Below are 23,081 nucleotides of genomic sequence, written 5' to 3' on the forward strand. Positions count from 1 at the left end.
GACGGTGCCTCTCAAACAAAGACCTCTCCAATCTCGTAATTGGGATGCTTCTGCTCCTTCTCCAAGACAACCTTCTACCTCTTCAGGCGACCCCATCTCAAAGGCATGGGTTAATGCAGTCAAGAAGGGTCTTCCACTTTGTGAAGAAGATGATTTAGTCAGGGAATTGGATCCTTAGGGTCAGCAAGACCCTGTGGCAATGGCAGAGGCTTGATGCCTCCCTTTCTTTTTGAGGACTGTTCATCTCTTGTACATATTCTCATGCGTGCTTCTCTTAAATGTATTTCTTATAATATACAGGGCCTTTGCAACCAAAATAAATGGAGGCTCCTATGGCATTATATAAAATAAAACTCATCCAGATGTTATGTGTCTGTAAGAGCATAATCAGCATTCTTTTGCTGGCCAGCATGGGTTCTTTTCAGGATATGATATATTTTATGCAGGATCTGAACAATTCTCTGGGCTGTGCATTTTAGCCAGACATGATCAGCAACCCTGGATAGCATATAATGATCTTGGTGGTCGATGGATGATTATCCAATGTATAATCAATGGAGAGATTTTTGAAATAGGCTCCTTGTATGCCTCTCAAAATTCTGCTTCTAGAGCTCAAATGTGGGACTCCATAAAGCAATATCCTTGGTCCTCAAATGCTCTACTTTGTGGTGACTTCAATAATTCTCCTCACTGGAAGGACAATACCACGCACAAATCCCATATGCTGCCCTCTGAAATCCAGCAATGGGAACATATGACTTCATCGCTTCAATTTGCAGATTTATGGACAGCAACTCACCCTTCAGTTATGGGATTTACAGATCATCATAATGCTTTTACAGAATATTGGGCCAGGCTTGATAGATGTTATCTGATTCATGCTCAGCAATATGATGAATATACATGTCACATGTGGACTGATTATTCTCAACAATTATCTGATCACACTCCACTTTGGCTCACCCTTTCATTTGGAATGCCTCTGGATGACTTGCAGCTCTCTCCAGTCAGACATTTACAGGTCAATCAATTATATCTTTCTCATGAAAAATTCCAGCAAATGATCAGACGGGCTTGCAGGCCATTGTTATTCCATGCTCAGGAGGATCTGGACTTTGCTTGTAACTCTTTTGTACATCATACTCAAAATGTCATTAAGGAATATGAAAGATGGTACATGGCAGAAACGAGACTGCATATCCAGTGGGCAAAATCATACAAGCAGTATTTGGTACAGATTAGCCATCAAAGGTCTCTATCTGCTTCTGAGCAGCATTTATTGTCTTGTGCTTCCTCCATAATTGATGCCAATGATAAACGAAAGCTTTCCAAATGGCAGACCAGGGCTAGAGTTAAACCTATGCTAGATAAGGGTTGTTCCTCGAAATCTTTCTTTCGGAATTTACATGCACATAGACAAAGTCAATCTATCATGAGGATCAGGAAACCCCCTGGCTGGGATGGTTTGACGATATATGTATATACATGTATACATGTATATGTATGTATACATGTATACATGTATATGTATGTATACATGTATATGTGTATATATATATACATGTATATGTGTATATATATACATATATACATCTATATATATATACATATATACATCTATATATATATATATATATATATATATGTATGTATGTATGTATGTATGTATGTATGTATGTACGTATGTACATACATACATACATACATACATACATATAGATATATAATATAGATATATATATATATGTATATACATATATGTACATGTACATATATATATGTATATATATATGTATATGTATATATGTATATATCTATGTACATGTACATGTATATATATGTATATACATATATATCTATGTACATGTACATGTACATAGATATATATATACATATATCCATATATCAAAAACGTAACTTTTGAAAAGAAAATCTTTTGGCCAACCGTGCCATAATGCGGTTAGCCATTTGTATGCAAAGCAACACATCACAATGGTAGAGATCAAAACTAATATCCTTGAAAAACCTCTTCCAGCAGTAGGTCATGACTCCGAATGGATTTTGGATCAACTCAAGTAAATGCTGGCATTGTGAACTCAACATGTAACAATACATAATTCAAAGGTAGGTCACCTCCTGCGGTGAGTGCTCATATATGGCCTTTATCAATAGAAGAGAGCTAGCTAGCAACAATATATATATATACATGGATATATGTATATATATACATGCATACATACACACATATATATATGTATGTATGTATGTATGTACATACATACATATATATGTATGTATGTATATACATACATATATACATATACATATGTATATACATACATATATATATGTATGTATATATGTACATACATACATACATACATACATACATATATATATATATATATGTATGTATGTATATACATATACATATATATACATATACATACATACATACATACATACATACATACATACATATATATATATATGTATGTATACACGTACACGTACACACACACACACACACACACACACACACACATATATATACATGTACATGTACATGTAGTATACGTATATATCAAATGTTGTCATGCTAGGACTTATATTGCATTGAGAGCTAATTTAAGATTTGTTGAGTGTGTTCATTTTTTCAACATGTAGGACGACAGCTCTTTTGTTTGATAGTAATACCCCACATAGAACTGGGTTAATTGCTTGCGGGTGTGATTGTTGGAGGCAGCGATTAGTAACAAGCGTGCACTATGAGCTATGGGACTCAACGGAAAACGAATTGCAGCACGTGTGATGTAGAGATTGCAAATCTTTCTCATATAACGGCTGCCTACGCAGCAATGCTTAGATTCCACGCAGATTGAACTGTACGTACTACAACAGATTGAGCTCCCCATGAAATTTTCGCACCTCAAAGCTTGGGCACCATGGTTGGGCTGCATGGTTGCGTAATGCAGGGCGCTGGCTGTTGGGGGCTACATGAAAGCTTGGAGAATGATTGCCTATGGTGGAATCTAAGCATTGCTGCGTAGGCAGCCGTTATATGAGAAAGATTTGCAATCTCTACATCAAACGTGCTGCAATTCGTTTTCCGTTGAGTCCCATAGCTCACAATGCACGTTTGCTACTAATCGCTGCCTCCAACAATCACACCCGCAAGCAGTTAAACCAGTTCTATGTGGGGTATTACTATCAAACAAAAGAGCTGTCGTCCTACATGTTGAAAAAATGAACACACACAACAAATCTTAAATTAGCTCTCAATGCAATATAAGTCCTAGCATGACAACATTTGATATATATATATCTGTACATATACATGTACATAGATATACATGTACATGTACATATCTATGCACATGTGTATATATATATATATATATACATGTATATATCTATGTACATGTATATGTACAGATATATATATATATATATATATTATATATGTATATCTATGTACATGTATATATACATACATACATGTACATGTACATAGATATACATATATGTATATGTATATATCTATGTATATGTATATATATATACATGTACATAGATATGTACATGTACATGTACATATATATGTGTGTGTGCGTGTGTGTGTTATTAACATATATATATGTGTGTGTGTATGTTATTAACATATATTTAACACACACACACACCCCCCACATAATAGGCAAAATTATCTATAGAGAGCCCTTGAAACTGCACCAAGCTTTCACTTTAGCAGCCATAAGTTGTGCAAGTGAAAGCCATAAGTTGTGCAGAAGGTATCCAAGATCAACAGAAGTAACGATCCACTATGTACTATCAACGAATCATCAATTTAAGGAGTACGAGACCCAATGCATCGAAGAAATAAATCCTTCCAAGGCTCCTGACCTGACAATAGTCATATGTGTGTGTGTGTGTATAGAGTTGGTGTGTGTGTGTGACATGTTTGTGTGTGTGTGTGCGTGTGAGAGAGTCGACGAGAGAACTCTAGCTATGGCGATTTCAGCCTTCCACTTGCGTCATGGCCTCTACAGCTGATTCTGCATCCTGCCATCCTGCCGTACAGGTCCCCGCAGGCTTGCTGCTGCCTTCCGCCGTACATCCAGAGCTTCTCCCCGCTCTACCTTGCTTTCTTGCATGTGTCGTGGGTTTCTTTTCGCCTAGTCTTCAGCCTCCTACAGCTCCTTGTTTTCTCTGTGCGGTCGCCGTACAGATTCAACGTTTGAACCCATTTCGCTTTCCATACAGCTCCGTAGGTTTTGCCGTACAGTTTTCTTTTTTCTTGTCTTCTCTGTCATACAGTTTTCCGTACAACTGTATGGATGCAGTCAGGTTTCTCCGTACAGTCCCTGCTCTGGTTTACCGTACAGCTTGTTAGTCCTTCTCGTGCCCCGTCAGCTTCTCTCCATTTGGTACCTGTTCAATCCTTTAGCCTCAATGGCAGAAAGAAGCAAGTATTATGTCAAGAGAGCACTCTCTCCTGAACCTAAAAGACAATCCAGGGAAATTTCGCCCCCCATAGCTTCTTCATCTGAAGATGCTTCCTATGTGTTTGACATGTTGAATGAGGATTTTCAACAAAGTAGAAGAGAATAGATTCTACCTGCTCCGGATCTCACTTACAAGATAAAGTTGGCTTCTCTTGTGCATCCTTTGAAGAAGCTCTCGCAAACTGCAGTTATCATCTTTCTTCCAGGCAAAATACCCTCGGCTAACGATGTGGGACAATGGGTGAACTCTCTCCTAGGTGGATGCTATGTCTAAGTCTGATACTGGCCTTGTGCGGCACTTTCAGCCACACATAGTTTCTTTCAGGCTTTGCATATGCCTGGAGTCATTTTTTCCGATGTTATGTGTTGAGTGCTTTGCTCTTGGCTGCTTTGCTCATAAGGTCTATACTTCATGAACCATATTTTGATATTCAAAGACCAATGATTTCCCTTCCTCTGTGTTTATGTTCTACTTTTTAAGATTTACGTTTACGCAGCTTGGTATCTAAGAAGACTTGGAAATTTTGGTTTTTCTGTCTTTTTGTTCGTTTTCTTTTTTTGGGGGGGGGGGGGGGGGGATCTGGTTTTTTTGGGGGGTGCATGTGTGAGTTTCTGTGCTCCATTATTTTCTTCTTGCCTTGTTCCTTCTATTTTGCTTCTTTTGACCCCTTAATTCCATTTTTAACTCAAAAAAGATACTGCTAATTGAACTGTATAGGCAGTCAATCCCCTGGAGTTGTGCATGGAAGCGCTAAAGGAGATACAAAACTGCTTTTATCGTGACTTTCCTGCACATCCGGAAGAAGCCCGTTATGGTTTTGCAACACCTTCAACTATGAAGCCTACACAGTGGAGCTGTAAGCTGGCCTTTTCAAACTTATCTGAGTTTTGAGGAGTATATGAAAATCTCTATATGATTTTATTGTGCTGATATCATCTTCCTCATGATTCTTTTTTGTGTTCTGAATGCTGTAGTGCAACCTAATGATTTTGATCTCAGGCTTTTAAATAGTTGCATTGGAAGGCTTCCGTGACTGAAAGCAAAAGTTGTAATTTGACATTCAAAAAGTTCAATTTATTAGGCTTTGTGCAATCATCAGACTATTGGCTTTTCTAAGCTCAGCCATGCACTTGCCTTCCACTCACTTTTACTCAACCTTTGTTGCCTCTCTGCTCGGTCCTCTTTACCTGCTACGTCTTTGCTACCCATGTCCTCAGACCTTGCTATCCCTATGCTCAGGTGCACTACCTCTCCACTCACGCCTCGAGTCTCTCTTGCTCCAATTACTTATCTGGGATACAAGTACCAGGGTTGAGCCCTCCAGCCTAGCTCAGGGATTAGGCCCTTGACATAGAGAAAAAGAAATGGTAGGCAGCTCTTGCACCATGGCAAAGCATGTCAAAGTGAAGACATTTACTGCAACGCCTATAAGCAATCAATTGAATAGTCTGATTCCTTAACTTAAAGAGTCTATTGGCACAGAGTATGAATATCCATGGACATTGCATGGAGATCTATCAGTGAAGGAGATTTGAAGGCTTTAAAAACGAGAATGGGCCTTACTGAGACTGACAAGATACAGATGCCTTTAAACCTCAACGTCTTTTGCATTTTAATGCAGTCCTTGACTTGTCCCATTGTGCAACCATTAGTGGTGTTTTGTCAAGAAATCCATGCAGTTCTCTCTCTTGGTCTTGGTGTTTTAGAAAGATTGAATACAAGTGAACTCATGGTTTCTGTCAACTGAGACCCTAATATAGTGAAGAATATCAATCTGTATAGGTCTTGTTTACTGGAAACTTGTGAAAACACATTTTGAACTAAATATCTATACGTCATGTGTTTTGCAAATACAGACCCTGGTGGTGGTGTAAATCAGATTCCAGCAGAATGCACCATATCTGGGGATATAAGGTGACTTTTTGTCCCGACTAGGCTTTCTTTGCATTAAAATGAGGCTGGCATGTTCTCTATGCATGTTCGAGTACAAAACACCATGAGAGAGATTGTTTTTCAATATGGTGCCATGCTTATGCCTCTTTTCTGTAACATTTGCACGCATAGACTAACAACTCTACATTATCTTGGATGGTTTTCAGGGTGACGCCATTCTATAGGTGAGGTGTTATCTGCTCTCAGCTCATTTCAGTTTTCTTTTTCTGCAGCACTCTCTTGAAAATTGAGTGAATTCAGGTAATTGCGCTATGCCTGTGCTTTATCTTTAGTCACATATGCTTGTAGGGTATTTGTGTCTGGTTTTCTGCTCTCAAAATAGTTCGTGTATGTAGAAAAGGGGGTAGGGACATGTTTGGAGAAAGAGGGATAGAGGAGCAGAAGGGAGAGAGAGTGGGAAAGAGGGACAGGAAAGGGGTAGAGGGAGAGAGAGAAAGAAAGAAAGAAAGAAATATTAACATCCACGGGAGACCTCGCGGGCCTATGTGACAAAGTGCACAGAAAAGCGAACTCATACAGGCCTCAGTGGGCTGAAGCAAAGGGTACGCTAGGACCCTTGCTGAGTACTACTGAGTACATAATCATATCAATAAATCTATCCAGGCGCTGGGATGAAACTGAAGCCTGGTACAGTGATGGCTCTCTGGTGGGCTGCAAAAATGTCTCGTATCTGCGTCTGTCCAGCTGTCTCGCGTTGCGGTCGGGGGTGCGGTCTCCTCGCTCTGTGGACGCTTTGGGCTATGTCTAGAGTGACCCCCTCGTCTCTGTCGGTCTCCCCCGAGGAAAGTTGTGATAGGTCAGACCTCAATAGAGTGTATCCTGGGGGCTCTCTGTCGCACATGTGGCCTTTGCGCCCCTCTCTCGATAGTACTGTGCCGGCTGCTCATCCAAACTAGTCTCATATCGGCTAGCTCCTCTTCCTCCACTGTGTCCGGGGGCTGACTCAAATGTATAGAAGTCTGTGACATGCCGTTGTGCCCGGTCACCCTCTATGTCCTGTAGTGGTCTAACCATCCCCTGTTGCTCTCTGATCTATTGTAGAAGCATCTCCCTGTATCGCCGCATCTCCATCAGATAAAGCCCGATACAGACCTGGTCATGGAAATGGATCAGTCATGACAAAGGACCAAAGCCACTCCCCTCTAAATAGAGACAGTGGTAGCGTCCCCGAATCTCGTAGTAGGCTGGGCAAACACAAAGAAAATGCTCCTCTGTCTCAACCGCCCCCAGCGTACATAGCGTGCAGACCCGCTGCTCTCTGGGTGTACCCGCTGCTCTCCCTGCCTCAATCCTTAGCGGATGGGATGAAACCCGCATCTGACCAATGGCAATCCTCAGTGCATGAGATACTCCTCTATCCTCGAGATACTGGGGTCTGATAATGAATCCCTCCTCTGATACTCTCAGGAAGTGGTCGCGATAAAACTAGGTCTTGGTGGGAAGCTCCTAGTCCCCCCCCCAAGTCCGGGATGTGTGAAGCTGGAGGAGGTCTAACCGTATGATATGGTTGATCTCATCTTGCGGGATCGACTCAGGAGGTGCATCCATGCTGTACTGAAAGTGGGGGAACCTGTCCATCTGGATACATTGCTTGGCAAGCCATGTAGATATGCGTGCATACCATGTGTCTGCCTTGCTCTCTGCGAGTCGTCTGGATGACTCTAGGGCCAACCTTGGAAGTCTCTAATGGGGTAAGTCCCAGACTCTGTGGATGAAAGTCACTGTCGAAAAGATGGCATCAACCTGGAGAGCTGTCATGGCGAACTCTGCCTGTACCATCTCATGTGGAATTGAGGGCTTACATCGGATCATCCTGGATCCCATCGTCACTTGTGGCCGCTCGAAGCTCCTCCTGTCTATCCTCGGAAGATCACACCCCTAGAAAGGTGCTGCATAAATGACAATCGGCCGCACTAGTGTGTCGAAAAGCTAGCCCTTCGTCGGTGGATCCTGGAAGTGTGCTTGGAAACACTGCCGCTCTAGTCTAGCCAAAGCACTACGCCCTCGTGTGAGTCATGCTTGGGCTGCATGTTTCATCGTGAAGATGGGTCCTGTGAAGACTTCTCCCAAATATGTGTATGACTGCACTATCTCCATTGGTTCACCACAATAGGTGAAAGTAAGTCGGTTAGTCACTGCTCGTGAGGTGTTGAAGATCATAACCTTAGTTTTCCCAAGGTTGACTGCCAGATCTCTTTCTATGCAAAACACCTTTAATGCCTCCAAATCTCTCTGCAGCCCCTCCGGTGAAGAGGATATAAGGACTATATCATCGGCATATAACAATATCTGTATGAGGAGATCCCCTAATAATGAGCCCTCGCCACCTAGGCGATCTATGAAAGATGCGATCTCATCAATGTAGAGTCCAAAGAGAGTCGGTGAGAGAGGGCAGCCCTGCTTCACCCCAATGGTGCTCTTGACCCAATCCGATAGCTGCCTGGGGCACGGACCCTACCTCTGGCTGACTCATATAAGCTCATCACACCCCAAATTAGCATCTCTGGGATTTGCATCTCCTGTAGTCTCCTGATCATGCGGGATCATGGAACAGTGTCGAAGGCTTTTCGAAAGTCTACGATGCATGCATAGACTCTCTGATGTCTGGACCTCGCCTCCTCAAAGATAGTCCTTAGAGTGAAGATGTGGTCTAGAGTAGAGTGCTGCCTCCTGAATCCTCGTTGCCTCGTGCCTCTGCATGACTACTGATCTCTCTTTGTAGTATCGATCCATAGATCTTGGCCAGTGTGTGGCCAATCATGAGGGTGCGATAGTTCCCAGTGTCCATGAGGTCTCCTGCTTTGTGTATTGGTACGATAGTAGTGGTGCTCCATGCTGGTGGCAAGCCGTGACAAACTGCAAGGTTAAACATATGTGCAAGGATCGGTGCTAGGACCTCGTGCCCATGTGCGAAGTGCTCTTGTCCGAAGGCCTTCGTGATCCTATGCTTTCCGGTTGTGGAGTCGGCGAAGTGCAGCCCTCACATTTTGCGTACTGAATAGATGACAGGTAGTGGGCCTGGGCATAAAGGACATGTCTGCCGGTGTCTGCCTCAGGACATCATATAAGGAGCATGCATAAATGTGCCACACACCCGGATCCGTGATGGGCATTGGTGGCTTCCCCTCTGAGAGGAATTTCCACCCTGTGGTTGGGTCTCCTCCGCGAAATGATCTGATGATCTAGTCCATCCTATGTGTGAGGAAGGCTCATCTCTTGCGGCGTGTCAACCGCTGAAAGATCCAGTGTGCCTCATGTGACGTCAACTGACCCAAGGCTTGCTCCTGTGTGAGGTGGGCTTGCATCTCTCTGCATTCATCATCAAACGAGGGGTTTTGAGGCATCTTCCCATTTCGTACCCTTGAAGATCGGGTCGTAGGAAAGGATCTGGTGGCAGCATCCTGTATCACTGTGACAAGGGTGGCTGAGGCATGGGCGAGGTCTAAATCAGCCTCCACTAAGGCTGGAAGCTCTCTGGCTAAGTGACACACATACACGGGATCAAGGGCACAGTCAAAGTGGGTCTGGGTTCGGGTAGTGGTAGGAACTCTCCCTGTGCCTGGTGTAGTAGCAAGAACATTGAAGGCCAGATACGAGTGGTCGGCTCCAAGTGGGGGGGGGGGGTTATGGTGGGGTCATGTATCCGTTAGACAAAAGCCAATGGGCCCAGTATGTAGTCCACTGTGCTGGTCCCACCTCCATGTGGGAAACATGTGAATCCCACAGATAATAGCCATCTTAGAAGGCCATTGTAGATGATGAGGTGGTGGTCAGCTCCCAACTCAAGAAGGTGTCACCCGTATGCTATCACATGTGAAGTATCTGCAGAAAGTCTTCGAATCCCAAGTTCTGCTACATCTAACTCTGGCATCATGTGGGGGTCTCTCTCATATGTGAAGTCAAGTAAGCCCACTTGCTTATCCCTCGTCCTTGCATTGAAATCCCCCAGAAGGAGGGTCTCTTTCTGTCTAGAGAACTCTATGATATCATCATGTATCGTCTCATAAGGACTGTGCCCCTCTATAGTGACATCATGGGCATATGATGACGTGTGCGGAGGGAAATAGCATACTGCAATGAAGATCGGTCGGGCATCTAGTAGCTGCACTCGTATCTACATGTGAATGCATATTCCTCTCTCCGTACTATAGATATGAGTGGTTTCAAGTGTGTTTTGAAAAGGACAGCAGCTACACCTCCAGAGCCTCATACTCCACTATCTCTCCTCATTTCTCTCCTATGAACAGATTCCCAAATGTACCTTGTCACCGTGGGCAGCCCTCTCTCTGGGCTCTCATGTGTCTCAGTGTAGAAGATGATGTCTCTGCCTGTGTATGTCTCTGAGAAGCCACCTGGATCAGACTAAAGGGTATTATTACAGTTCCATACAGCCATACTCAGCTTGTTTTGTGCACTCCCCTCCCGACTTTGACACCGTCATAGTTCCCCCTCTTCCTTCTCCCCTTCTCCCTTAGCACCTCTATTGGCTCTTTCTCGAATAATCACTTTGCCATCCCTGTAGGCAGCCCATTTCCCTGCTTCCCTTGCTGCCATTATCTGTGTCATGCCTTCCTTTCTATGCTTCTGCTGTAGAAGGGTGAGGTCATCATCGAAGTAGATTTTGGTCCCCTTCAGGGATGCTCGCATGCTCATGAGGTTGGACCTATCGATTGCAGTTCAGAGTTTCAGCACTAATGGTCTTGTTGGTATCTCCATCTTCCCTACCCTCCAAGCTGCCTCACATGTAAGGTTGAGAGAGAGAGAGAGAGAGAGACAGTAGGCAGCATGTAGGAGGAAGGAGGAGGTAGGAGACAGGATTAGATGTCACATCAAAAAGTACCATACAATCATTAGGGGCTGACTTATATAGTCCCCCTTCTTTCTCCTATCTTACCACCAATTTCCCTTCTTTTTTCCCACCTATTTCCCACCTAATTCCCTGACTATTTCCCACCGTCATTACAGCCATCCCTCCCCAAGGAATTTTGCCCTCAATATTTTATACGCAGGCTGTTAAATAGGTGCAGCAAACAGCAAATAATAATCAGCCGGGTAGGAGATAGGGGTTGTCTTGGACAATGCTCTCTAGCTACCATGAGTTCTCATCCTCAGGAAGTCCAGGAAGTCCGTGCTACGTGATAAGATACTCAGTGTAGACTTTGTTTCGGAGTACATGATCCCTGAAACCCATGATGCGCTCCGGAACATAGAGTATTTGCCATGTGGCCCTCCTCATCCATAGGTGGTAGCTTAGGAAGGACTTGGACATGCTGTCCGACATGTGGCTTCAGCAAGGACACATGGAAAACATTATGAATCCTGGAGGTCCTAGGTAGCTCCAACTCGTACGCCACATCGCCAACTTTGCGGATGATCCTGCAGGGACCATAATACCTGTGAGCAAGCTTCGTGTTGGTGTTACCTTTCAGCAAGGCATAACGGTTCTCATGGAGGCGTAAGTGCACATAATCCCCTTCTTCAAAAGACAGATACCTCTTGTGTTCATCCGCATATGTCTTCTGCTTGGCTTGGGCATCCTGCATATTCTTTTTAGCCAATTGCAGAATGGCATCCATACTCTCCAAGTCATTTCTTGCTTGCTGATTTTTCACAGCCATGTCTGCAACCAAAGATGGCATACGCACTGTGCATCCATACATAGCCTCGAACGGGCTCATGCCAATAGAGATGTGCTTGGTATTGTTGTAACAAAATTCAGCAAGTGCCAACCACTTATCCCAAGACTTCTATGTGTCATGACAGAAATGCCTCAAAAACTCCTCCAGCCATTTGTTCACCCTTTCTGACTGTCCATCTGTCTTAGGGTGGTAAGCAGCGCTAGGTGTAAGACAAGTACCCATTGCTGTAAATAACTCCTGCCAAAAGTGACCCAAATTTTGCATCTGTGTCACTGATAATCTCCCGAGGGAAGCCATGATGCTTAAAAACATGCTCGATGAACTGCCTAGCAACCTGTGATGCTGAATAACAGGTCTTATTGGGTATGAAATGGGCCTGCTTTGTCATTCTGTCAACCACCAGAAAAATGCTATCCCATCCCCGCTATGTGGAAGGCAACCCTGTGATGAAATCCATAGCAATGTGAGTCCATTTGCCTTCTGGAATAGGTAATGGCTGCAAGAGACCCGTGGGTAACCGGCTGTCCACTTTATTCTGCTGGCAGGGCAAACATTCACTGACAAATTTAACTACATCCCGCCACAAGCCATCCCAAATAAAGCTTTGTTTGACCTTTTCATGTCTTAGTAATACCCGCATGTCCTACCATAGGAGATGAGTGCATTTCCTGTAAGACCAGCAGTCGGTACTTTGAATCTGGCACCAAATAAATTCAGTCCTTGCACCACAACAGCCCATTATGCAGCTTAAATTTAGCATGCCCGTGGCTCAATGGCCTCTGTAACTCCACAAATATGGGAGCTGCCTTAGAATTCTGCATGTATTCTTCCTGAATACCATGAATCCACCAAGTGCTGATTTTTGCTTCAAGCACCGTGCTAAAAAGTTTAGCTAGTGTTGAGCTAACCATTATAGTCCTGTAATTGGTGACTGAGTTTTTGTCTCCCCCTTTGAATAGTGGCTGAACCCAATTCTCTTGCCAGTCAAGAGGAAAGCCGTGATGTAGAGCATTCGTCAGTATGTGTGATAGCCAGTGTTGTGTCCTATCTTTTGTCCATTTTAAGAGTTCAGCGCACATGTGCATGTGGTCAAGGGCCTTTCCATTTGCCATCTTCTTCAGCCCTGCTTCAATGTCCTCAAAAGTGAAAGGGTTGATTGCAGCATATGAGAGTTCTTCATTTCCCAGTTGCATTGGCATGGTTATAGAGTCTGATAACATACTCAAGAATTTCCTCATCTGATATATTTCCCATGATCTTTTTCTTCAGTCTCTTAACATGTTTCCACCCCTTTCTGGGATTCTTGATGAAGGTGATCAAATCAGATTTTTCCCTTTCCAAAATGTAATTTCTTTTTTTCCTCCTTGCGAGGACATTGTATTGCTTCTCCTTCTACCTGTGGAGGTTTGCATCAAAAATATGTTTCAGCTCATTGCGGAGTTTCTTGCATTCGTCATCATACCATTTCTTACATGGCAGCCCTTTATGCATTTTTTTTCCTGTCTTGAAGGATTGTATCAAGGACCACCTCTCCGAGGGCTTCCCATGTGGGTGTGATTGCCATTGCATTCAGCTTTGCATCTAGTGTGATGGCATCCACAGAGAGAGAGAGAGAGGGTAGGCAGCACATAAGAGGAAGGAGGAGGTAGGAGATAGGATTAGATGTCACATCAAAAAGTACCATACAAATCATTAGGGCCTGACTTATATAGTCCCCCTTCTTTCTCCTATCTTACCACCAATTTCCGTTCTTTTTTTCCCACCTAATTCCCTGCTATTTCCCACCTTCATTACAGTGTATTCCAGGTTTATGGGAGGATCCTCACCCTCTTCCATCTATTCTCTAATATTTATGCAGATACTTTAAGGGATGATGTAGATTATCTTGTTTGCTTGCTTAGCTCATAGAATCTTGGACCTTTGTGCTCTCTCTCTCTCTCTCACACACACACACACACACACACGCGCGCGCGCATGCACACACTTTTTTTTTTGGTAAAATTATTTTTTGCATTATATTACAGAGTCACTATCCCAAACTGGGATGTGCTCAAATACATCAAGAAAATATCTCAATATATGACAAGTACACACACTTTTTTTTATAGTGAAATCTTATATTTCTGTGTGGGAAACCTCAAAAGAGATAAAAACCCACCAATAAGTACAAGAAAAAAATTTACAAGTAAAGCCTCAGAGCAAAAGTCATGAGGCAGCCAAGTAAAATGTTACATATCAAGTTGGAGGAGGATCAAACACAACATCCTCCAGCTTCAAATTATTGCTCTGTAAAAACTGATGCAGTGATGAAACCACACCATCAATAAAAACAAGTTGTTTTTTGCCCTTGTGATTCTTCTTGATATAGGCTGGTACCCGAAATTTTTGAATCACAGGGTCAAAAACCTGTTGTAACATGTGATGAAAAGATTCCAGTAAAAAAGGGCACTTCTGCATCCCGAACAAAAGAAGACTCTGGCACAGGCATGAGAGGCAAAGGAGCTAGATCATGAAGCAGAGAAAATGAAAGAGCCATTTGTCGGAGCAGCAGGAAGAGGGGAGGAAGAGACATAAAGAAAAGATTATACAAAACCTGGCGTGAGAAGAGCAAAAGGCTGCAGAGACAGAGGGGAAGAAGAATTTGGTATGGATCTGGCTGTACGGACATGGGAACAGGTACAGAAGAAGGAAAATGGACGGGTGAAGGAACCTGTACAGAGGGGGGAGCTTGTACGGACGATCGTACAGCAGGTACAGCCTGCGCAGGGGCAAAGGAAGGGGCAAGTAAGAACAGATGGGGGCAGGCTGTGCAGAGGCTGTTGCATAGAGGGTATGGGCAGCAGCGGGTCTGGGACATGTGCAGAGTGAAGATGTGCAGGGACTGACAGATGGGATACGGATGCAGGTGCAGTAGCAGTAGCAGGCTGCGGGCAAGGTACAGGGACGGGTGAGAGAGGGGTTGAGCTCGCCATCGCTCACACACACTATATGTACACACACACACACACACACACACATTGGACTTGGTTGGCACCTTGGGAGCTCGCTGTCACTACAGAGACCACTGCCTGTGGATTTCAGTAGAGTGCTTCAATGATCCACGTGGATACACACGGATGCACATCCTCTGCTCCTTGAGGATATCGATCAGACATTTTTTTGGGGTGAGATTCAGACACACACACACACACACATTGGACTTGGTTGGCACCTTGGGAGCTCACTGTCACTACAGAGACCACTACCTGTGGATTTCAGTAGAGTGCTTCATCGATCCACCAGATACACACGGATGCACCTCCCCCACTTCTTGAGGATATCGATCAGATAGTTCCGCATTTCATCATATTGTCTGTGTATTGAGAATGGTCTGGCAGAGGGCATATCCAGAGAGGCTTGCATCTGCAATCTATGCGATCACAGGGAGATCAAGTTAGAGGAGCACTTTGCCCTTAGATGCTCTGTGTACTATGAGATTCGAGGTTGCTATCACTGCCTCCTTAGGGATGGTTTCGGACCCTTATCTAGTCTCCTCTCCTACCTTGATCAGAGATGCTTGGCAGCATTTCAGAGCATGAACACTGTGTTTTTCCAGCCAGATAGCATTGCCCAGCAGCATTTACGGAGACAACGGACGCAAGGACCCAAGCCAGAGATACGACAAAAATGCCGTTAGACTAATGCCCATATCATATTTGGGGACTTTGCTCCATGCTTACTAGACCGGGGACAACCCACAAGGGTGATAGTGGCTCTTGTTCGTCGTAGGGCCATAGCTCGGAGACCACGGCGGGCCACGCATGCCACCAGCCGCAAGCGCTCCATCACAAGTTTTACGCCACCACAGCAGCCTCGCATAGCGACAACCCTTTCTTAAGATTGATGCCTCGCTATCAAAGAGCTTTTCTTTTTATGTATTGGTTCTGTTACAATCATGATTATGGACCTTTCTTTTTGTACTCATCATGGGTGTTGATGCCCGCTTAGCGGTTCCACCCCTCAGATTGTTGTATTAGGTTTCTTTTAGTCTCATAGACCCTTTGGTCTTTCGAAGACTTTTAATAAATTCTCTTTTCTTGCCTTCTCTCTCTCTCTTTCTCTCTCTCTCTCTCTCTAGCTTTCCCCCCAGCTGTTGCTACTCTTTCACTTTAGATCCACTAACCCATGTACTTTGGCCCACTAGCATGTCTGCTCTAGCTTGCTACCTCTCTCCTAGGCCCGTTCCATCATCCCATCCCCCCCCCCCCTTCCCTCTCTCTCTCTCTCTGTCCTTTCGCTCAGCTCCCCCTTTACACTGTTCTACTCCTCCACACTATATTACACAACCCGCCCTTAGCCCTGGCCACTCCTCCACTAACTCTTAGTTTAGCTGAGCCTATGGAGTACTTTTGCTCAGATCCCCCTTTATACCCCACACTCTACTACACAAGCCACTCTTAGCCCCAACCACCCCTCCAACTAACTCTAAATTTGGCCTAGCTTAGGGGTTAGGTTGTGAATGTAGAGATGAGAAAGGGAATGCATCATGAACAAGATGGTCAAGACGGAGATGGGTCTAAAGGTGAATAGTTTTGCTGCAGCAGTGATTAGCAAACAATTTAATTGTCCAATTTCCAGTTTGAGATTGTATTCTTTTGCAGCCTTAGCTCCCTTCTAGAAGACATTTTGAAGAAATATAGGTTCCTCATATCCACAAGAACGTATCTTACAATTACAGCAAGAAATCATAGAGTTGAAATTGAGACTCCTGGGAATGGAGTCACGAGTCAGACAATTGGAAGGAATAGGCGAAGAGAAACCGATCAATGGGGTCATGAAGAAATGTAGCATATCGGCCCCACCATAGCTTATGTGTACTATTAATGAAATGATCACTACACCGATGAAGTCAATGATCAAGAGATGATAGTAGAGGTGGAAAGCAAAGTCGATACGCATGAAGACATCATGGAGCACAGGGCAGGTTCCTAACACAAGATTGGTGGGCTATCAAATGGATGGTATGATAAAGAGGTTGGGAGAAAAGAGGGTGTCCATGAAATTGGCAGAAAACATGCCAAGATTGAGTGGGAAGAGTGCCAAACTTTGAGTGGGAGGTTGATGATGTAAGTGGGACATTTAGAAAAGATCACACATGCAACTTTGGCTCATAAGAAAGGCAACAAGGATAGAGATTCTAAGACAAACTCACAAACTCAAAGGCATGAAAGACTTGGATAGCAAAGGAACCTAACCCGGACTAACTAAAACACATAGGGGTAAACAGGTACTCTACAGCCATGTTTCTCTATTGTAAATGTGCTGCAAGTTCCTTTATTACAGCAAGATATTGCCAAGGAATCACTGAGTGTCAATTTCAAATCTTACTTCTTTCCATGATGTGTACTAGTGTAGAGAGAGAGAGAGAGAGGTGCAGACAGTTAATAAACAATGTTGTAGAAAGAAAGAAAGAAAGAAAGTCTATTAACGTCCACTGGAGACCAAAAGGTCTATGGGACAGCAAGAAACCCTCTAGTACATCTGCTTTAGGGAGGGCACATGGCAGCTCCCAAGGAGTGCAAAAAGCAACCCCAATTATTTAGAGTACCTACATGATATTCTGGAAGAGTAAAAAGCCATACATCAGTTTAAGACTGAGAGTCTTTTGGGTTTCACGTATAGAGAATGAGATTGCACGAACAAAATTAGAGTGCCCCACTTGCCAAAGCTAGGCTACAGAATGCATAACCTCAATTGAAATCTGTTGTTCTTGCAAATGACATAATAGAACGCACAACCTCACTTGAAATTTTCTATTCTTGCAAATGATAGAATAGTCCCAAAAGAATAGACGGCAATTATGAGAGAATGCACTCAGTCCTTATCTGAAGAGGGGTACTCTATTATCTAGAAACAGATCCCAATCCGGAAGAAGCACCATTCAGGAGTTTTGTTCCAACACCTTCGATACAGGATGATTCAACAAGAAATGGATTAACTGCGGGTTTTAGGACGGTTGAAACCGGTCTTCAATAAATTAAAGGCAGCCAACACTGTTATAACAACAATTCAGCAAAAGTATAACTAGCAGATTGGGCGCTAGAGTGTCCCTACACCAAGACAAAGACACAGATTGGCCCCAAACCTTGGCCCCCCTTTCGGTCTTTCTTTAATTAAGTGAGAGGCCTAGAATTTCAGGCTATAGAAAGTATACATTCTTTCTCAGATCTGGGGCATTCCACATCCCATTAGGCATCCACATACCCTACATAGCCTTTATCGTTCACTGCTCTCACCAAACGTGGCAATAAGCATCCATCTCTATTCTAGATTGATTGCACTCAGCCTGGAACTGTAACTAGTAGCCACTCAGGCACTCACTTCCCCATAGCTGTCACTAGTGCCAAATTAGTTATCCATATCTCAATGCAGAGAAAGAAAGCATACATAAGCTTTCTGCCACTACCTATAGTCTCTCACCCTATGGGGAGCACATATCCTGATACATCAACTTGTTTCCCATAAGAGAACCGGCATCACAACACAACATCTCCTATCGAAATCAAAAACGTATTGCCACACGGAACATGAAGAGGGTATCGATTCTTAATTGTCACTTTATTCAATCGTTTATAATCTTCACACATTCTCGACGAACCATCTTTCTTCTTTCTTAAGAGGACAGGTGCTCCCCAAGGTGATTTACTTGGGCGAATATAGCCCAGACGCAGATAATCTTGTAGCTGTGAAGCTAACTCATCCTCCTCAAGTTGGCTCATCCTATAAGGTGGAATACTAATAGGTTGAGCCCCAAGTACTAAATCTATGCGATGGTCTATTGCCTGTTCTGGAGGTAAACCTTCCGACAGTTGAGCAGGGAATACATCAATGAAATCATCCAACAACGTTCTCAATTCACGGTGTTCAAACACGCTTAAATCATTTTTAATATTTCCATTCGGTGGTATACTTACCATCGAGTCTGTGTACTTGTAGTTCCTATAGACGTACCTGTAGAATCTTCCTTCGTACCCCTGTAATCATTCCTCTACATGGTTTGGCTTGATTGCTTGCAGTTGTTCCTTGTAGATTCCGTCAGTAGAAGTAGCAATAGAACCCCTCTCATTGCACAATTGTAGTTGTCTGACAAATACCAATCCAAGCTCAGAGTAGACGTGCTATTATAGCTTCATATGGCTCAAACCCTATGCTATTAGAGTGGTTTCTTCTTCACCTAGTAAGTTGAATTTCTCTATGGATTAGAGGTAGAGGGACTGTGTATCTTGCTCTGAGGTTTCAGTAGAAGAATGGGGACGCATGCTTCTGTAGTAATTCTTAGTACTATTATGAAACTAGTAATGCAAACCAATAATTCTATTAGAGCATTGGTCTTATTACTAATAATGCCAGTAGGTTTTTCCAACACACATGATGCTGTTTTTAACATATTACCTTTGAGGAAATAAAATGGAGCACACTTTCCTATTTGAGCCCATCAACGATAATCTCTTTTAATGCTCACGTTGGATGGTGCAAAGCAGTCCAACGATATACTAATGTCCAAGCAAGAAGTAGAGACTCCAAAGAGTTTGGTATAACGACAGACGGTAAGCTATCCACCGGATATTTGTACATCTGAGTGTTTGTATTTTAGTCGGAAAGTTAAGCTCCAACAAGGATGATGAACGCTTGTCAGCTTGTTAGGGCCACATATTGTGAGATACGCCCACCATAAATCAATCGCTTCATCACAGAGGCAAAACGACACAAAACATGTACTTGAGCTTCGAATTAATGTCTTTTAAAGTTTGGGATACGCTCACGTGTTTCAAAACCTAATCTAGCTTCATGCAAGAGAGCCAATGTACGTTCAAGCAATCTAAAAAGTGAAGAAATTGTATAAAAAGGGCAGGCTGCAGCTTGCACAGCTCCCATAACTGTAGGAGCAGATCCAAAACAGCTCCACAACTGGTTGAAATAGACCAGAACAGCAGCAGCAATGACCCTAAAGTTTGATGATCAGGCCTTGGAGAGCTTCCAACTGTGTTCAGCTGGTCCGAAATTGTAGGCAGTCTCTTCAAAACCCTCAGTTGAGCTCGCTGAAGTATCTGGTAAAAAATCAGTCGAGCAGCACTCAAAAGAAATTCAAGCAGGTTGAAATTGCTGCAAAGACCCCCCAAAAAAGAGTTGCACACTTCTAGAACAGCTCCCATGAGGTTGCAGAGAGTGGCAACTGAGCAGGAATTGGCCATACAACACTTGTACAACAGGCTACCAATGGCAAAACCCTAAAAAACGAAAACTGTGAAAATGCCTTCAGATGGGCTCGACGAGGCAGAAAACAGCAGCAGCTGAGAAGCAGGTCAACCAGCCAACTTCCTCACGATAGAATCGTGCTCCCAGAAGCGTTGAGGTGAGGGCAGGGCTAGGAGTGCATGAGGAACTTGTGGAGATGGGGGCGGAGAACATAGAACAAAACGTGAGAATCCACGAACTGAAGTTGCAAGAATGAAGAATGAGAGAGTACAAGGGTTTTAACGTGACAAAACCCTAGGACAACCCAAACTACGGGTAGAACACACACTCACACACACATACAAATTGTGGTTAGGGAAGAAGCCTTAGATAAGGTCAAAAGTGCCCCTAATCCTTCTAAATAATTATCACATTGGCACTGCCTTAAAATTCCATTGTTCTTACATAGGATGCAATGGATACTTCGCTTGTTAGTTTGTACTCAGTAGTAGCTGTAGTTCACATGCAAGCTGATGTGAAAGGGGAACCTTTTGGACAAACTTTTGTGCTGGTCCATATGTCAGGTTTGCTCTTTTACGTATTCTTGTAGTGTTGGTATGCGCTTTAGCTAAAAGACGTAATATACATCTTTGGGAAACCAATGTGCTGGACATAGAGTTCAAGCCTGTGGCTTCTTTAGAACCCTTTTGTCTACGTAGAATACTCTCACATTCAAAGCTCTAGATCTCAACCCTGGCTCCTAGTACTTTTGCCTTGTGCCCATGCATGTCTTTATGTGTCTGTGATTGCTCATTGAAGCTATCCAACCTTTAATAATTTGAAGCTTTAAAAGCTGATACTTGAATGAGTGTTACTTAAGCTACTTCATTTTGAGCACATACGGGATGTGTTTTGTGTCATGGAACTTGACTATCATATTGGTTGGTATTGTAAAGGAGTATAGGCTATTTTTTGTACGGATTCGTGAAAGGAAGAAACATGCAACTTCTTATTCCACAATGAGATTTGGTATTCTTGTGGTGATTTGTGTAGTATTTTGTATATATAAATGTAGTTTCCTTTTGTTCTTCATCTCAATGTTGGCCTGGCATTTTGTCTTCTCTCTCATGCCTCGTTTACTTCTGGTACCGTATCCTTACTTGCGATTTCGTGTATTCTCTACTCAATTGTTTAGCCATTCCGCATTATTTGCATGCCCAATATGTTATGATTGAGTTAGCTTAGACAAATTGCAACCACTTTTGCTGTATGAAGGTTCTTCAGCTTGAGAATTGCTACTTTCACATATCTAAAACATTGCTGCATGTTCTTGGGAAGCATACTGATAAGTTCTTTTGCCTTTTGTTGGGAGAGCCTATATTCTTACTGATCCTGATGATACATTCCGTTTTTGGCAAATGTTGAAGCTGTCATTGCTAAGTATAATAACCCATTGTTTCCTCGGCACATTGTCATACTTTCTTGGGCATTTATTTTTGACTGTTTTCTCACTTGTAAATTTAATTCATACCCAGCCATGCTGCATTCAATCTTGTCCTTACATGGTTGTCAACGTTTTTCTTGTGTCCCTGGTTTCTCCCTCTAGCCTGGGCAGAATTCAACTCCAAACATGTGCGCCAGGATAAATTTCTTTTATATATCGTCTAAGTATTATTTGTGATTTGCCAACTGTTTTAATAGGAAGGCTGAGGCATTGGTCTTGATAGTGTGAAGGAGGTCGCCAAAAAAATTCAAGAATATGTGGACGATATCAACTTGAACATTGACAAACTAGAGAGCAGAGGACCAAGCTCCAAATATGTCTTACCAGATGAAGATATTAAGGGAAGGTACAGTCTTGTACTCAATTGTTCTAGCTTGGTTTCTTTGTGATATTTGCTTTTTACATTTGCTTACCTTCATACATCAAATGGGAAATTGAACAATCTCGATCAAGTAGGAGAAAGTGTTGGATGCTGAAATATCAAGGTAATGCGTTAGTTAATGTCACAACTGGCAACATCTAGAGGTAGATCCTTCTTTATGAAGTATGAGAAACTGTTGGATACTAAAATGCCAAGGGCATGCATCCAGTCAATGCCATAACTAGCAGCATCTCAAGCCTATTAGAAGCCTGTGTCTAAATGTTAAAGGAATCAAGAAAAACGAATGAATGGTGCCGTACTAGAAGTTTTTGGAGTTACTGCTATGGACATATTTTCAAGGACCCAACAAGAGGTTTTTTGCAGCTCTTAGGTTCACTCCTGAGGAAAAGCTCTTTAAAAAAAAGAAGACTAATTTTGAATTAGCTACTGTGAGGTGCTAGGCATGTAGCAAAATGCTCATGATGCTCAATAGTCTTCCTGGAACCCTCTACAGCTTGTTCCCAAATCACTTGCAAGGTATAACAGATGTCCAGCCATTTTTTGATGAGTGTGCACTGTGACAGCTGGTTGGATCTGCTGCCCTCTTATCACTAGGCTACAACGTTCTAGGATGTGATCTTGGCAATAGTCTCCAAGAACACCCCTGCAAAAATCTTGAGTGGCATTAAGGAGTAGCATTCTATCTGTTGGTATATGACTATCTCCCACGGACAGGGATACTATCTCTATGTGGAATGCGTGTCGGAAGTTGAAAGTGATCTCCTGAACTATCTTGTGCAACAATGACAAGTGCCATCCTTCTGCATGTGCTCAAGATTTCTTTCTTTCTTTCTTTCTTTCAAGCCACGGGCCAATGAGGGACGTCTTTAGCAAGAAGAAGCAC

At 43.1% G+C, this 23,081-nt stretch overlaps 1 protein-coding gene and 1 pseudogene across 1 annotated transcript in view; both read left to right on the forward strand.

The window, feature by feature from the left end:
- LOC147904790 (uncharacterized) overlaps positions 1–2,812 on the forward strand; it is a 3,695-nt pseudogene extending 883 nt beyond the window's left edge.
- LOC147904789 (Peptidase M20/M25/M40 family protein) overlaps positions 1–23,081 on the forward strand; it is a 106,910-nt gene that overhangs the window by 64,662 nt on the left and 19,167 nt on the right. The window contains exons 4-7 of the mRNA XM_087395480.1: positions 5,224–5,362; positions 6,363–6,420; positions 6,606–6,623; positions 22,040–22,162. Of these exons, the coding sequence (XP_087251606.1) occupies positions 5,224–5,362; positions 6,363–6,420; positions 6,606–6,623; positions 22,040–22,162 (338 nt within the window). The remainder of the gene's footprint in view (positions 1–5,223; positions 5,363–6,362; positions 6,421–6,605; positions 6,624–22,039; positions 22,163–23,081) is intronic.

This window comes from Dipteris shenzhenensis, chromosome 2, assembly GCF_047967505.1.
Source record: "Dipteris shenzhenensis isolate YYH24624 ecotype China chromosome 2, Dip_SZ_1.0, whole genome shotgun sequence".
Lineage (NCBI taxonomy): Eukaryota > Viridiplantae > Streptophyta > Polypodiopsida > Gleicheniales > Dipteridaceae > Dipteris > Dipteris shenzhenensis.